The 15,095-nt window shown below is 57.2% G+C and overlaps 1 protein-coding gene across 4 annotated transcripts in view; it reads right to left on the reverse strand.

Annotated features, from left to right (window-relative positions):
- Positions 1–595: 595 nt before the first annotated feature.
- Positions 596–15,095, reverse strand: part of SNTB2 (syntrophin beta 2) — a 43,748-nt gene continuing 29,248 nt past the window's right edge. The window contains exons 4-7 of one of the 4 annotated variants that reach the window (XM_084812604.1): positions 12,006–12,148; positions 9,948–10,144; positions 7,301–7,485; positions 596–5,919 (exon numbers count right to left, since the gene is read on the reverse strand). In XM_084812604.1, coding sequence (XP_084668730.1) covers positions 5,827–5,919; positions 7,301–7,485; positions 9,948–10,144; positions 12,006–12,148 — 618 coding nt within the window. In that variant the 3' untranslated portion in view covers positions 596–5,826. Of the gene's footprint in view, positions 5,920–7,300; positions 7,486–8,661; positions 8,861–9,568; positions 10,145–12,005; positions 12,149–15,095 lie in introns of those variants that run through there. The other 3 variants (XM_084812607.1, XM_084812605.1, XM_084812603.1) reach the window with 3 other exon arrangements.

Consider the following 15,095-nt stretch of genomic DNA (forward strand, 5'->3'; position numbering starts at 1 on the left):
GAGGAGGCGCCTTGGACCTAGAGGGACTTGCTACTGAAGGGGCAGAGATTTGCCCTGTGTTTGAAACCAAGTTGTCCAAGACAGCTCAAACAGCATCTTATTAAAAAGGTGGAAGACCCCAGCTGAAGCATCTGATGTCAAAAATATCTTTTCACGATCATCAGAGCAATACCTCCCGTGCTGTGGGAAGCCAATTCTTTTAGATGCACGCTCTGCTTGCATTAAAGGAGGTGGATCCTCTAGCCCCAAAGGGGTGGCGCAAAACAGCTGTCCCAGCCTGGTGCCCTTCAGATCCACTGGGCTGCAATTCCAGCAGCGTTGCAGTCCAGCGTACCTGTAGCTCATCAGGCTGGAGGATGACGTAAAACAGACTGGATCCCAGCTGCTTGGAGGATGCCCCCCCCCCCTCAAGCCAGCCACTTTGCCCATTGGCCTCTTTTCCCTTCATCACTCCAGGATCTCGTGCACTAGCACAGATTTGGGGAGAGTGACAAGCAGTGCACATTCCACAGCAAGAAGCACCGTGTTGCTTCCTCACCCTCCATTTTGAAAAGTCATCGTTTCCCCCCACAGACAAGAGGCAATGAATTCAGCCTAAAATCATCAACACCTTTATTATACACAACATAAAGGTTACACTTGCCCTTAGTCACCTTTCCATTGTAATGTACAATACTATACAGTTAACATGTAACTCAAGAGCTGGAGGGTGTCCATGTATTCTCTAGCGCACGCCGGGAACTCCTTTGCTTGCAAAGACCAAATGCTGCCCAAGTATCACCGCTTGGTTCATGTGAATTCAGTAACCTGGCGACTCCAGGTATTTGAGATTAAAAATCTCAGGAAAAAAGAAGTCCTTGTATAAATATCATTTACAAAGAATACAAAAATAAAGTTGGTTGTACATTTTGGATTGATTGTGGCAGTATTACTGGCTGTGCCTTAATACTCAAGGTTAGAATATATCAAACAGCGTGCGTGCGGGCGCACACCCATACAAGCTTGCACAGCAGAGACACAGTCATTTATTTGTAGTGGTATCTGTGCAAATTTTTTCAAGAGATCATACAAGGAAGTCTCATCTTTGGCACTTTGGGCCTATAAAGTTGCATTTTGCCCAAACTGTAAACTCCTGACTGATGCCTAGTAGCAGATGGGGAACCCTGAAGCTGGCTGATCCCAGCCACAGACCAAAGAAAATCAGACAACCAGGTGGGGCTGTGGTGGGTTGGGGGATTAGAATCACCACTGAAAACTTTTTTAAGTGTAAAAGTGTGCCCCAAGGATCCTCCCCTCCCAATCCTGCCACTGGGATGAAAGCAGCTAACTCCCACAAAATTGAACACGTTGTTCCATGCTCCAATGCTGGCCGTCAGCAGGAGCAGAGGTGGGCCAGGCCACGAGGCCAGGCAACTGTTCTCTGTATTGCTCACTCTCCAGCATCATTCAGCACCACTGAACAGGGCAGCATGGATCACTGTCCCCCCCACCCCATAAGGGACTCCTCCCAGGTGCAAAAAGCGAGTGCGACACAACTTGGAAGAAAAAGTGCTATTTAAAAGGTGTTCAGAGTGAGGCCTTGACTACCAAGCTACAAGTTCTAGCTTCCTGCTGGTTTTAAAACTTTTTATTGTTAAAAGCTCAACTTGTTTTTTGGGCGGTCACCCAGCACTCTGATATCAGAGCACGTTTTAAACAGCTCCATTAATGCCCTCCCCACGGGCATGTATTTACAACGCTCCCTTAGGAACTCCCCAAAGACACAGCAGCAGCAGCGGTGATCTCCGGGGAGTCGCATCCTTGTCCCTGCGGGACCCTCAGCACAAACGCACATGGGCAGCTGTTGGCAACCACCACCGAATGGGAAACTGGGGACAGTTCAAGCAAGACCAAAAAACTGTTGCGGCTCACAGCACCACTGCCCCTAAGTGCAGCCTTGGCTGGGTTCACATATAAACGCAAATGCGGCAAATTGCCCCATGATGATAAAACCAGGAACAGAACTGAAGGCGGTCTTTGTCAGGAGCAGGAGTTGTGTCCAGAACAAATAAAAGTTCATTTATTTAAAAGTTCAGTTTTTAATGCACAGTGTCAGAAAACAACCCCTCTGAACAAGGACTGAACCCAAACGTTTTCGTGAGGGATAAGTCCTAATACGCTGGTTTGGCTGAATTACAAACATCAGGTAAGGAATGCCTTGGTGCAAATTTCCCAGGGTGGACAAAAATGCCACCCACCCATTGCTGCACTGCCCTTTGGCTGGCACAGCAGGAAGGCCCACAACATGAGTTGTGGAAACCGAGCTAGCAGGGGCCTCAGAGGTCACCCAGGCCAGCCCCTTGCTCCATGCAGGCGCTGCAGGACAGGGTGCAGCCACAGCATCCCTGCTAGACAGCCCTCCAGCCTCTGCTTCAATTCCTCCAGCAAAGGAGATCCCACCTCCTCCTGAGGCAGCGGTTCCCCTGCAGCACAGCTCTGTGCTGAAGAGCCCTTCCTCCAAGCAAGCTACAGCTGCGACTCCCCGGCCCAGCAGCAGGGCCTCACTCACATCAGGATGCACACTTTGGATCCTTCATCTGCACAGGCAGTCGGGTTCTGGTTGCTCTGCTGTTTCTGCTGCCGCCGCAGGCTCTAAGCTAGAGACGAGGCCGCACGGGATCCAATCCCCGCTGCACTCAGCTTCTGGCAGGCACAAAGAGGCCGATGGAAGATCCAGCAGACTTGAACTCTCCCAGCTTTTCAGCTTCAACCCTTGGTTAATGCAGAAGCTGGCCACGTCCTCTGCTGACCATGCACACTATCGGCCTTCTCCAACCTGGTGCCCTCCAGACAGGGTGGACTACAACTCCAGCCATGATGGCTGAGGGATGCTGGGAATTGCAGTGCAACACCTCTGGAGGGAGGGTGCCAGGTTGGAGAAGGCAGCACTAAATAAAATGCACTATTTCTCTTGCCCTGTGGGACTACCTGGGGACACAACAGCAGCAGTTTGCCTAATTATAAAACGGAGGTGTTCTAGAATAAAGGCATGAATGCTGAGGACCTTGGACAGGGATTCCAGTGCTTGTCTGCCCCTCCTCCGAAGGCTCCAGGCCTGCCCACCCCTCCGCAAATGCTACCAAACACTTTCCTTTCTCCTCTTTCTTTGACCTTCGCTCTGCAGCACATCTTCCAGAAGTCTACCCAAAAAACACAAGTCTGCAAGGCAATGTACAAAGCCCTGCACATTCAGCTTGACTGCAGATCTCAGGAGTTTCGGGTGCAGAATCCAGCCTGCTGTGACTAGGCCCTTGTTATGCCTGCCTTCCCTAACCTGTGTCCCGCTGGATCTCGTGGCCTATGACTCCCATCAGCCCCAGCTGGCATGGCCACTGGCCAAGGGTGATGGGACTCATGGGCCAAAACATCTAGAAGGAAGCAGGTGGGGGAAAGCTGCTTTACACAAGAGCCGCCTCCATGAACACCCGCTGCCCTCCCCAGGCACTCATCCCACTGCCTGGAGGAGGCTCACCTGCCACCTCACAAAGGCAACAGCAGCTGACATACGGCCAGCCCCCTCCCTGCAAGCCCTGGCCCGTGGCCACCTGGCCCGCCCAGCGTGATGTGCATCTTTGGGGTGTCCCCTGCCCCATGGCTGAGCAAACTCTTCTGGGAACAGAGGAAGCCCGCGCTCATTGTCTGAAGTCTCAAACCAAGGGGCCCTCGGGGGTCTGCGATATGGACCAGGAAGGAGGCCACCCCCCACCTGTGCCCAGCAGGGCTTCCGCAAAGGCCGCTGCACCACCAAAGTCACAGCAGTGTCTGAGTTCAGTCCCACACGTGAAAGATTCTTCCTGCTGCCTTTAAACCTCCTCACCTATAGTCTTATCCCAGCACCACACACACACCCTGCTGCAGCGGCCTCCCCAACCTGGTGCCCCCTTCCAGGTGTGCTGCACCACTAGTCCCATAACCCCACAGCCAACTATGTGGCCCAATCCATCTGGAGGGCACCAGCGTGGGGAAGGGAGCCCTGCAGCAGATAGGCTCGTGACCCTGGGGTTCCCAATAGGCTTGCTGGCTTAAAAGGTGGGGCTGTGAGTTCTGTGATGCCACAGATTTAAAAAAGAACTTTCTAGTCCTCCTGGAAATGAAGATCAGCTTGTAAGTGTGTGAACACTGCCTAGTGGAGCTTTGCAAACCAGAAAGGAAGCTTCCCCTGGGTGGTCCAGATCAGCTTTCCCGGAACACAAGTCCCATCGTCCCCCACCCAGCACAGCCAACGACGGTGCTACCCCGTTGGGGAAGGCTGGTGCTGGCAGTCTGCTGAGGTGTGGAGGACACTGGGGGGGGATCGCCAGCCCCCTCACAGCATGAGGTCTCGGTCTGCACGCCCACTTGAGGTCCGGATCACAGACATGGGGCCTTTCCCGGAAGCGGCTCCTGCAGGGTAGCCCTGGAAATGCCACCCAGAGGCTCGGGGGACCCGAGCACAGGCCTTCACAGAGGCTGCCGCGGCCACCTCCCTTCCCCAGGAAACACGGCTGACGGAGGAGGGCACGGGGCTGCCGGGGCAGAGACTCGGCAGGCTTGAGCTACTGGCGGTGGGCCTGAGACGTTCCAGCCCCCTGACCGAAAAGGGGCTTCGAGGGAGGCAGGAGGATCCTGAAGGGGGGAGGGGGGCTATGTCCCCCGCCGCAGGACTTGCTCAGCGTCTGGGCCGCTCCTTGTCCCTCGGAGGTGACTCCCCCCAGCCCGCCCCCAACCCTCCTCTTCCTCCTCACCACAGAGCCGGGGGGGGGGGTTGAGAGAGAGCATCGGATCCCACAGCACCGAAGCCTCACGTGCAGCCTGCACGCACTGTGGGAAAGGCGGGTCTTAGGCTGCTCGCCTCCCCCAGGAGGGAACCCGGGTCTCCCAATCACCACAGAAAAAGGCCACAAACTCAGAGCTGAGCCGAGCCTGCCTCTCTGGCTGGCCTTCAGACTCAGAAAAGAAAAGAGAGAGGGCCCAATCCTGCCTGCTGGCCCCCTTGAGCACTTATGCCAGCCTTCTCCAACTTGGCGCCCTCCAGGTGTGCTGGGCTACAACTCCCAGCGTGCCCCAGGCAGTCATGCTGGCTGGGGCATGCCGGGAGCTGCAGCCCAACACATCTGGGGGCGCCAAGCAGACAGGCCGGCCTGCGCTCCATGTCCCGCATCCTCCAGTCTGAGCCAAGCCCTACGCACTGCACCCCACGTCTTCCAGGACAAAAGGTGCGGGAGCAGGGCGCGCCGTGGGTCCTGGCCCTCTGCCGGACCCCCCTGCAAAAGATGCCCTCCCCACACGAGGAAGCAGCCCCACAGTGCTTCCGGCAGCAGCGCGGAGTGTGGTCCCTGGGGGAGGCCGGGCAGCAGGCTGCCCCCAGCCCCCGCCAGCCTCTTCCTTCCGCCTCCAAAAGGCACATGCGGTAAGTGCGATACAGGAAAAAGAAGTGGCTTTGTAATACCCAAGTCAGGGGCCGCCCCCGCCCCCCGCGGCAAGATGCTCGAGTGCCAGCTGCCAGGACGCCGGTGGGCTTTTCGGAGCCACGTGGAGCTCCAGGACAGGCTTCGCAGCCTTCACGACTGCGTGGGCCCCCTCCTCCTCCTCCGGCCGTTGCTCCCCTGGGAAGGCGGATCCAGCAAGCGCAGCAGCAGTGTCAGCAAAGCTCTTCCCCTGGCCAAGGGTCCACAAGGCGGCCGCTGCTCGCGCGTCCCGTCAAGGCACTGGTGCTGGAGCAGGAGGACGCTCACAGGTGGCGGTGGGATGCCGTGCACCTTCTCTGCTGCAGCCAACGTCTGGCGGCCTCCTGGCGGCCCGCGGCCCCTACACGAGCAGCCCCAGGCGGGTCACTTTAGCTGACAAGAACGTATGCAACACGAATACGATGGGCTTGGGGCAGGAGCGCAGCTCCAGCGTCTGGGGGGAAGAAGTAGCGACACGGACCCCGGGTCATCACTTGGCTCATGTGCCGAGGCAAACACTTCTCCAGCTGCCAGTTTTTATCGTTTCAATTACAGTACTTACATTTGTGATACTGCACAGCGTTCAGGGTGAGCTGAGCCTCCGGCCCACAGACCAAATCCAGCCTGCCCGGGAGCCCAACCTGGCCCTCTTGGGATTCCCCAGGTAGCCCCCTTCCCCCAGCCCCACCACCTTTCCTCCAGTTGCTTAAGTTTTGTGAAGGTTTCCCCCATTCTAAAAGGTTGAAATGCCTCTCCAAGCTGGCAGTTCAGAGCTTGAAGCTGAAACAGGCGGGCATTTTTGGCCCTGCCCCTTTGGCCCCACCCATGTCTGGGATGTGGCCTGAAGAGCTCCCCCAAAACTGGAAGCCAAAAGATGATTGACACCCTGCACGTCCGGCAAGTGCAAACGCAAGAGGGACCAGGAAGCAGCAATGAGCGGGGAAAGAGCTCCGATGGCAAGAGGCTTTTCCCACTCTCCTGTGATGCTAGATGGCACAGCCACGCAGCCACACTGGCGGGCCATGGATTCCGGAGAGGAAAGAAGGGGGTCCTTCCACACACAATGCAGAATTAACCCATGGAATCTCTGGCCGCAAAAAGTGGCGACGGGCACTAGTTTTCTTTCAAAGGGGGTTAGACACCCTGCCCGCCCCCCCCGGATCTGTCTATCAATGGGTATAAGGCATGGGAGCGAAACAGAACCTCTGTGTTTGGAGGCAGAATATGCCACTGAGTACCAGCAAGAGGGGACGGCGATGCCCTGTCGTCCCACCTGCAGGCTTCTCAGAGGCATCAGGTTGGCTGCTAAGGGAAGGAGGGTGTGGGACCCTCCGTGGCCTGATCCAGCATGGCTCTTCTTATGTTCTCAGTGGTGCTAGCTGGGGATGCAAATCTAGATGTGTGTACACTCATCACCCTTGCTGGGCCAACTACAGAGAACATTACTCCTTTTGCTTCCTCAACCTCTTCCTTATATCTTAGGTACTAGATTGAGGAACACCAGTGATTGTTTTCAGTGAAACTGTGGTGACTTGCCTTGAGCCAGTGGGATACAGCAGGCTACAACTGTAAATAAAGCTCATCTACTAACCCAGGGGTGGGCATCCTGAGGCCCTCCAGATGTTTTGGCCCACCACCCCTCTGCATTGGCTACGCTGGCTAGGGCTGATGGGGAGCTGTAGCCCAAAAATCTGGAGGGCCACCATTGGCCCACCCCTGGCCTAAAAGCACATACTGAAGCCACTCCAGCCATCCCCAGTGTGCAGAGGAGGAGGAGGAGCCCCCAAGGGCATCGTTGCTGCTGCCATTCTTTGCCCCTAGGCCCTTCGACTCACCAGCTCCCCCTCCGGACCGCCAAAATCCAAGTAGAGGTTCCGGATGCCGTCGTCTGCAGACATTTTTAGCTTCTCAAAAGGGTAACGGAAAAGGACACTGGCAGAGCCTGCCTCTTCCCTGGAAATGGTGAAGCCATTTTCGTAGTGGATCATAAGCCGGACCTCCTGGTTGTTCAAGATGCAGCCTAGACGGAAAGAACACAAGCAGGTGCTGGAAGAAAGCCGGCCCACATCACTCCAGCAGCACCCCACACACATGCAAAACAGGACAAAACATATCGATAAAGTGGACAGGGAGAGCAGGCCATCCCACCAGCCCTGCTGAATAGTTACTTCCCCCCCCCCTTCCCTCCCCTTTCCTCTTCCCTTGTGTGTTGTGCCTTTTTTGATCATAAGCCTGTGGGCCGGGACAGCCTAGTTGAGGGCACAATCCTATGCGTGTTTAGACAGAGAGAAGGCTTACAACTCCCAGCATTCCCAGCCAGCCTTTTCTCTGTCTAAACATGCATAGGATTGCGCCCTGAACTGATTATATGAAGGCCGCTCTGGGAGCCTTTTTGGCTGAGTAGCGGCATAACAATACTCCAAATACATAAAATCTGGCTGTGCGTGTGTCCGTTGCGTCCACACCCCTCAGCTTCACACCAGGGCTTCTCAGACTCCATTATCACACCCTAAGACTCAGCTGTGTCCTTCCTCAGCCAGGGCAGGGATGCCGACCCTTACGCTGGTCCACTGCAGCCGGGGACAAAGGGCTGGCTGGGCCAAATCCAGGAGACCCCCAGTGCTCTGCAAGTCCACACAGCCTGCATGAATGGCTGTGTAAGTTAACACCAACTGGCACTACCGACCCATGGAGAGAGGTGGGGAAGAGAGCATCGGCTGCTAGCCTTGTCCGGGCAAGGGAGGCGGTCTGGGACCTACGTGGGCAGCAGGCTTCCATGGCCGCAGCTTAGTGGTGGAACGCACGGGGTGTGTGCAGAAGGGCCCGCTCCCAAGGGGCCTCTCCAGTGAGAAGGATCTGCTAAGCAGATGAGGGGAAAGACACGAGGCCCCAGAGAGCTCTGCTAGCTAGCCCTGGGCTAGGAAAGCCAGCCTCCCCCAACCTGGTGCCCTCCAATGTGTTGGCTGGGGGATTACGGGAGTTGTAGTCCAACACATATGGAGGGCACCAGGTTGGGGAGGCATAAGGCAGCTTCAGTGCCCACAATCGCTCTCTGAACTAGCATCTTGCTAGCAGGCTCAAGCTTTAAGTAACGGCGACAGTGAAGGTTTGCGATTCCATCCATCCCTTTGTGCAACAGCTATTTTTTACTGGAATTTTGGATCGCTTGTGAGCAGCCTTTTTAGGCTGGGGCTACTGGAATCTTTCTTCTTTTGGAAGCAGGCATCAGGGGTACATGAAACACTATCTGTGTGGAGGAAGGAAAAGGATTGGCAGGTTGAAAGCTGGGCCCTGCTGTTGAAGAAAGGGATGGGTGCGCCAATGCCCAAAGAATGTCAGGGCCGGACAGCTCCATTCTTGTAGTGGGGGCTTTGCATCCTTGGGGCAGCGTGTCCCTGAAAAGAGAAACAAAGTGCCTTGGGTTTTACTCTATACCGCCGTTAAGGCGACTGGAAATTCCTGGGGTGCTCAAGTCAATGATGCACAAGAACAGCAAAAGACGAGAAGCCGTTAGTCTGCAGATAAAAGGCGGCAGAAGACAGCTTGTTTGGGTCTGGATGCAGGACACACCAGGTTCAAAATTCCTGGTCAGCTGCAACGCTCACCAGCGCCCATTCACAATGTTAACCTACTCTAGGAAAACCAACACAAAGGCCTTTTTCCTGGGAAGGCTGGGTGGGCCTGAATCACAAGCTTTATTTGCAAAAATGAAGGTCAGAATGAAGAACACAAAAAATGCTAAGAGGCATCTCACTGGCCCCCCAGGAAGCGGCGAGGGCCACACACAGCCAGGACAGCAGCAGCCAGAAAGACGTCTGCAAAGAATTCTTGCGGGACTCCAGAGGGGGCCTGAGACACGGGGCGGGGGGGGGGGGCGCTCCACTGAGCAGCCTTCCTGCCTTTGGAAAGAAGAGACCAAGAGCCAAACACCTGCGCCTGGATCTTCCAGCAGGGCCGAAGGCTGGCTCTGCAAGCTGCCTTAGACTGAGTCAGACCTTGGTCCATCTACTGCAGTGCCGTCTGCACTGACTGGCGGCAACGGCTCTCCCTCCAGGGCTTTGGCAGGATTCTCTTCCAGCCCTACCTGGAGAGGCTGCCAGGGATCGGGTGGGGACCTTCCGCATGACAAGCGGGGGCTCCGCCACCCCCCCACCCCATCCTCACGTGGCCATCACCAGCCATTCCAAGGGGACAACTCCACTATCACTCCCCCCGGCGACAGCACCAGAAGCAGGGCGCTCTGGCCTGGCTTGGGCTGTGTTTCACTGGCCGCTCCACCCGAGAGAGGAGGGATAAGTATGGCCAGGAGTGGCCACTCCTCTGGCGCTCCCCCTTCTGAGCTGAACGACCACAGCGAGGTCTGGCTGCCCCACGCGCTCCGGTGCTGCCGGTGCCGGAGTCCGACAGTGCAGCCCAGCTCCAGGCCACGCCCCCCACGCCCAGAGCAGCTCAGGAGACCAGCCCTGGCAGCTGGCGGCCTACCTAAGGATACCTCCTTGGCGAGCTCCGCAGCAGTGTGGCAGCCTTGCACCAGGATCCGGGTCCAGGAGGAGAGGTCCCGGTGCGTCTCCACACGGAAGATGTGCACCTCGATGCCCTGGCGAGAGCCCGTCCGCGTGGCGAACGTCAGGTCCGATCCCATGCACGGCGACCTGCAGCCTGAACCTGAGTGCACCAGCCTGCAAGGGCGGGGGGACGCTGTTAGCAGGAGGGGTCAGCTCTCATGACCGCCAGGCGGGGGGAGGAGGAGGAATTGCTCTGAGCAAGGGAGGGGTCCGTTTCCCAGGTCCCAACTCTGTCAACAGGCATTTTCTCCACGAATTCTCTCATGTGGCATTGCAGACACACTTTGGTTTGTCCCATGGACACACCTGTTTTTCAGAACAGGCTCCCCCTTCCTCCCCCTCTCCCCAAAGCAGCAACCCGAAATTGTTTGGAACCTAAGCCAGAACCACCCCCGCCCCCCCCAAGAGCCAGGACAGGTGGCTGTAAACCTGGGGCAGCACAGAACCCCACGGTTGCTGGATGCAGGGAGGGGTGGGGACACAGGACAGGCACTCTGGCAGTCCTGGCTGAGGCGAGAGATTCTCTTTTCCAATGGATTCTGGCTGGAGGGACGTTTGGGAGGCGGCCTAACCGAATCCCGCTGCTGCTGCAGGGCCTCCAGGAACCTCTCAGGAGCCGCGCCCCCTGCGGCTGGGAAGGGCGGCTTCCAAGGAGTGACATAGACCCTGCCGGCCCCATGCTGCGGCCAGGGAGGGGGTGCGGCGTGCACCTGTCCAGGCAGGGAGATCCAGCAAGCTGGCAGCCCCCCAACCCCCAAGCAAGACCGCAGTGCTGTCAGGGTTTGGGCTCAGCCCCCCTCCCCTGACCTGGAAGGCCAAGCACGGCAGGCACACGGTCAGCCACCTCTGCACACCGGCCCCCTCAGCCTGCTGGGCACTGTGCACACACAGCCCCAGGTTCTGGGAGGCAGTGACGTCGGGCAACTTGGGCCAGCAAAGTCGCGGCATGCTTGGCAGTCTTCGCCAGTGCTTCAGCCCAAGGTTCTAGTGAGGAAGTGCTCCGAGTCCTCTGGAAGAGGCAGGCTAGAGATCAAACCAGCCCTGCATCTGGTTACTTTAGGAAGCCTTCAGAACCTGCCTGACCCACCGGCTCTCTTGCCCAAGCCCTGTGGCTAGCTGGGTAGTCTTGCTGGCTCAATCTTCCTAAGCCCTCAGCATGTCCTTAGTTGCCTCTCTCTCTCCAGCACATACTGCAACAACTTCAGAGTTTATGGGACTTTTCCCCAGCAAGTTCCTAGTCCTCATGGCTTCCAAGGTAAACATGACACTTCAGCATTGTCTAATGGAAACTCAGAAGACATGAGAAAAAGTGGCGTGGGGGAACGTTAAGCTGGACAAATATTTGCAAGTTTGCTACGGTTACATACAATCTATCGAGGGGTACAGAAATTGGCCCACCTAAAAACACCCAAAGTCTGGGTAACACCGACACCATCTAGGCCAGCCTTCCCCAAGCTGATGCCTCCAGATGTGTTGGAGTACAACTTCCCAGCTGGGCTGCTGAGGCACCAGGGGAGCGCCTGGGGGGCTAGGACCGACCTTCTGGGACTTGCCCCATGTGCCTCCAGAAAGACTGTGCCCTATTTCTTGTTTATGAACCAAGGCAGGGAGATACTTTTCAGGCTAGCTCGTGGACAGCCCTTCCTGGCTACCGAAAGCAGGTGAAAGTCTCCAGGAAATCAGCAGGGAAGCCCCTGCAAGATGCCAGAGAACAGCCCCGCCCAGCTTGCTCCACGCCCTCCCTTCCGGGCTGCCAATGGGCCACAAAGCAAAGTTGGAGCAGGCAGTCAAGTGAGCATTTGCCAGCCGAGGACTTCCGCTGATTTGTTGGCACTGCTGTTCCGAGTCCCCCTCCGCTGGAATCTCAAGGGCACCTCTGTCTGCAGACTGACCGCAGAAGAGAGCTGCCTCCACAGCCTCCCTCTTTGCAGGTCTGAAGCCCTTCCTTGGATTCCCCAGCCCCGCAGCCGCCTACCGGGTGGCAAGAAGGGGGTAGCTGTGGCACGGGGATGCCCAGGTGTCTCTCGTCCATGGCATGCAGTCATACAGCAGCAGGTCCTTCTCCGTCACGGCCAAGAGGACCGGCCGCCACTGCTGTCGTCCTCCGTCCAGCCGGGCCTGCAGGAAGCCAAGAGAAAGGGGGCAGTTGGCAAGGTGCTTCCACAAGCAAACAAGAACTGGGGGTGGGGGGGGGGACATCCTCCTGTGGCTGCCAGGAAGCATGGGGCACAAGCGCGAGGCAGAAAGATGACAGGCTGGGCTTGGCATGGCGGTGGGGAGCAGCCGGAAGTAGGAGCAGCTGGAACAGCTGTAGGGGTGGACAAGTTGTGCTCCCAACCCAGGCTAAATCAAGCTCCCCAATCTGCTCCTCCCCACCCGCCCACCCCACCTTTCTGAACCTACTTCAGGTATATACACAGGGTGCTTCAGCCAAGGGGGCTCCCCCTCTTCTTGCTCAGGTTCCCAGCTCCCATCTTCAACACACCTCACAGCTTGCACACGGAGGGCACAGGAAGGGGAGCGCAAGGGGAGGCACCCCCCATCGCTTGTGTGCTTTCCTTCCCCTACCCCCTCAGCCGTTTCACGCACAATGAGTGACGGGGGAGAGATTAATGGATCTGCTGACCTGCAGCTACTGGTGAAACCAGCTGCTGGCAAGAGTGAAAGACGGGGGAGCGGAGCCCACGGTCCACAGGTCTAATGCAGCACCCCGGCCTCCCCAATCCAGCCTGCAGAGCCTCTTCAGGTTCCTGCAAGATGGGGGTTACGAGTGGGGATTCCCCTGATCCCTGCTTCCCCCTCCCAACCGGGACATGCCCACTGACACCGCTCAGACTGCAGAGGGCCGGGGGTGGGGCTAGTCCTGCTCCCTAGGGAAGACTAGTTCTGTATCCCTGCCATGGGAGGCCAGAGCCAAGAATTCACCCTGCTAACCCTCTTCCACAAAGCCCAGCCTCCAGCCCACACCCTCCACTCCAGGCTCACATTCCTCCCCAGCTGTCACCCGTGGCACGGGGCACACGTCGCCCAGTGAACAGGCCGTTGGCCTCCTTCACTGCTGAGCAAGGCCGGGCGCTGCCTGCAGTCCCTGGCCCAGAACCAGGCCTGGCGGAACAGGCCCTGGAATGCCTGCTGTCTCCATCCAGGCCAAGCGGGCTCCAAGGATGACACTGATGCGTGCAGCAATCCAGCACTTGAGAAACGGCAGCTGCCAGGGTTCTCCCCTCTGATGCCTTGTAAGGGGGAGGGAAAAGGAACGTAGAATGGATGGGAAGGATGGACCTGCCACGGAAGAGCCGCAGCCCGCAGGGGGTGCACCTATGCCTGAGCTACGCACACACGCTCTTCCTTCAGCAGGGAAGGGGCACAGCCCCAGATGAGCGCACTTGCAGCATCCATGGGTCTAGGCAACAGCCTGCTTTAGATGAGCAAAGTGGACCGAAGGTGGTTGACACAAAGACAAAAGCTGAGGTGTGGAGAGGATAAAACGAAGAGGAAGACAGAGAGGGGACTAATGGGCCAGACCCACGGGGCCAACAGTGTTCGTCCCTTGCAGCAAAACAACAAAAGTCTTGCAGTGCTTTAGAGGCAAACTGGGCCAGCCTGTCCCTGATCTCGGAGAACTCCAACGGCAGAGACTCCAGGAGAGCCAACGCCCTGCCAGGCTCATGCCAACGGTGGGGAAGTGAGGGAGGAGCAGCGTCCTGGCATGTTCCACCCTCCCTGGCTGGGGCTTCCCTCCTCCTTTTACCCATCCCCTCCCATTTATTATTTGTTACATTCATATTCCAACTTTCCTTCAAGGTGCCCAAAGTGGCGTACATGATCCTCCCCTCCATTTTATCCTCACAACAACCCTGTGAGGTAGGTTAGGGTGAGAGTCCATCACAGGCCCAAAGTCACCCCATGAGCTTCATGGCTGAGTAGGGACTAGAACCTGAGTCTCTCCAGACCCAGTCCAACACTCTAACCACTGTAGCACACTATTTCTCTAACTAAAACCAATGGGAGTGAATTAATCTACACTAGATCCAGGACTGGCAGAGTTCCAGGCACATCTGGGGGCCAGATCTGTGGATCCTTCGAGTCCACAGCCTCTCCCCACACGCCCACTGCCACCTGCCAGTATGCCTCCCCCCCTTCTCTGACGTCTGAGTTTCAACGAGCTGCAGAGGTCTCCAGAGTGCAAAGGGTGAGCTCCAGGTGAGCTCCCTTCCTCCAAGGGCAGACGCTCTTGAAGGGGGAGACTCCATCACTCCTACAGGCCCTGGGGCACCTTCCCAAGGACCACAGGACTGCAGCTTAGGGCGTTCAACGTGGCAGAAGCTGCCATGGAGTAGTCTTCTTGGTTAGCTCACTCCACAGGAGGGCGCTTAGCCCCAGATCTCCAGACACAGTTCTGCTTTCACCCTGACTGCCTGCCTGTCCCCGCCACGCCTCAGGCCACATGCAGCGGATCAGCCCACTCCCACACCTCCGACCCACTCCACGAAGCCAGCAAGGCTGGCTCACTTGCCTGAGAAAGTGCCTCTTGAGGCGCTACAGAAATCCTACCGTGGGTTGGCGTGGCTCCTTTGCATCCCAGGGGATGCCCAGGTGTCTCAGAAGGACCCCTAGAGCGCCGTCCCACATGCCAGGCAAGCGGCGGACGAGGAAGGCCCTGCCCCCTGCTCAAGAATCTATTAGTGACAACAGGACAGGAAAAGCACACTCATGCAAGGAGCACAAATGTTGGTGGCCCTAGTCGCTGTGACAAACTGGCCAGGGCACACTAGTCCCCAGACCGTTGCTTCAGCCTGGTACAGATACATCGAGCTGCCTGAATAGAGGGCTGGACTTCTCCCATCAGTGGCACCCCCACCCCCACCCAGTCCACAGGAATTGTTGACTTTGCTGCAGGAAGAACAATGTGGTTCTTCCACTGGCCAGGGAAAGAAAAGCCCTTTCACAGAGAGCATGAATAAGCCATCGGATATTAAACATTCTCTTTCCATCTCACCAGCTCCCACCTTTCCCAAGGGGCTTGAATTTCCTCTGACCACCAACACATGCATGGTAACCCACC

Source organism: Heloderma suspectum, chromosome 8 (genome assembly GCF_057233095.1).
Source record: "Heloderma suspectum isolate Gila_16-S chromosome 8, 16-S_ref, whole genome shotgun sequence".
Classification (NCBI taxonomy): domain Eukaryota; kingdom Metazoa; phylum Chordata; class Lepidosauria; order Squamata; family Helodermatidae; genus Heloderma; species Heloderma suspectum.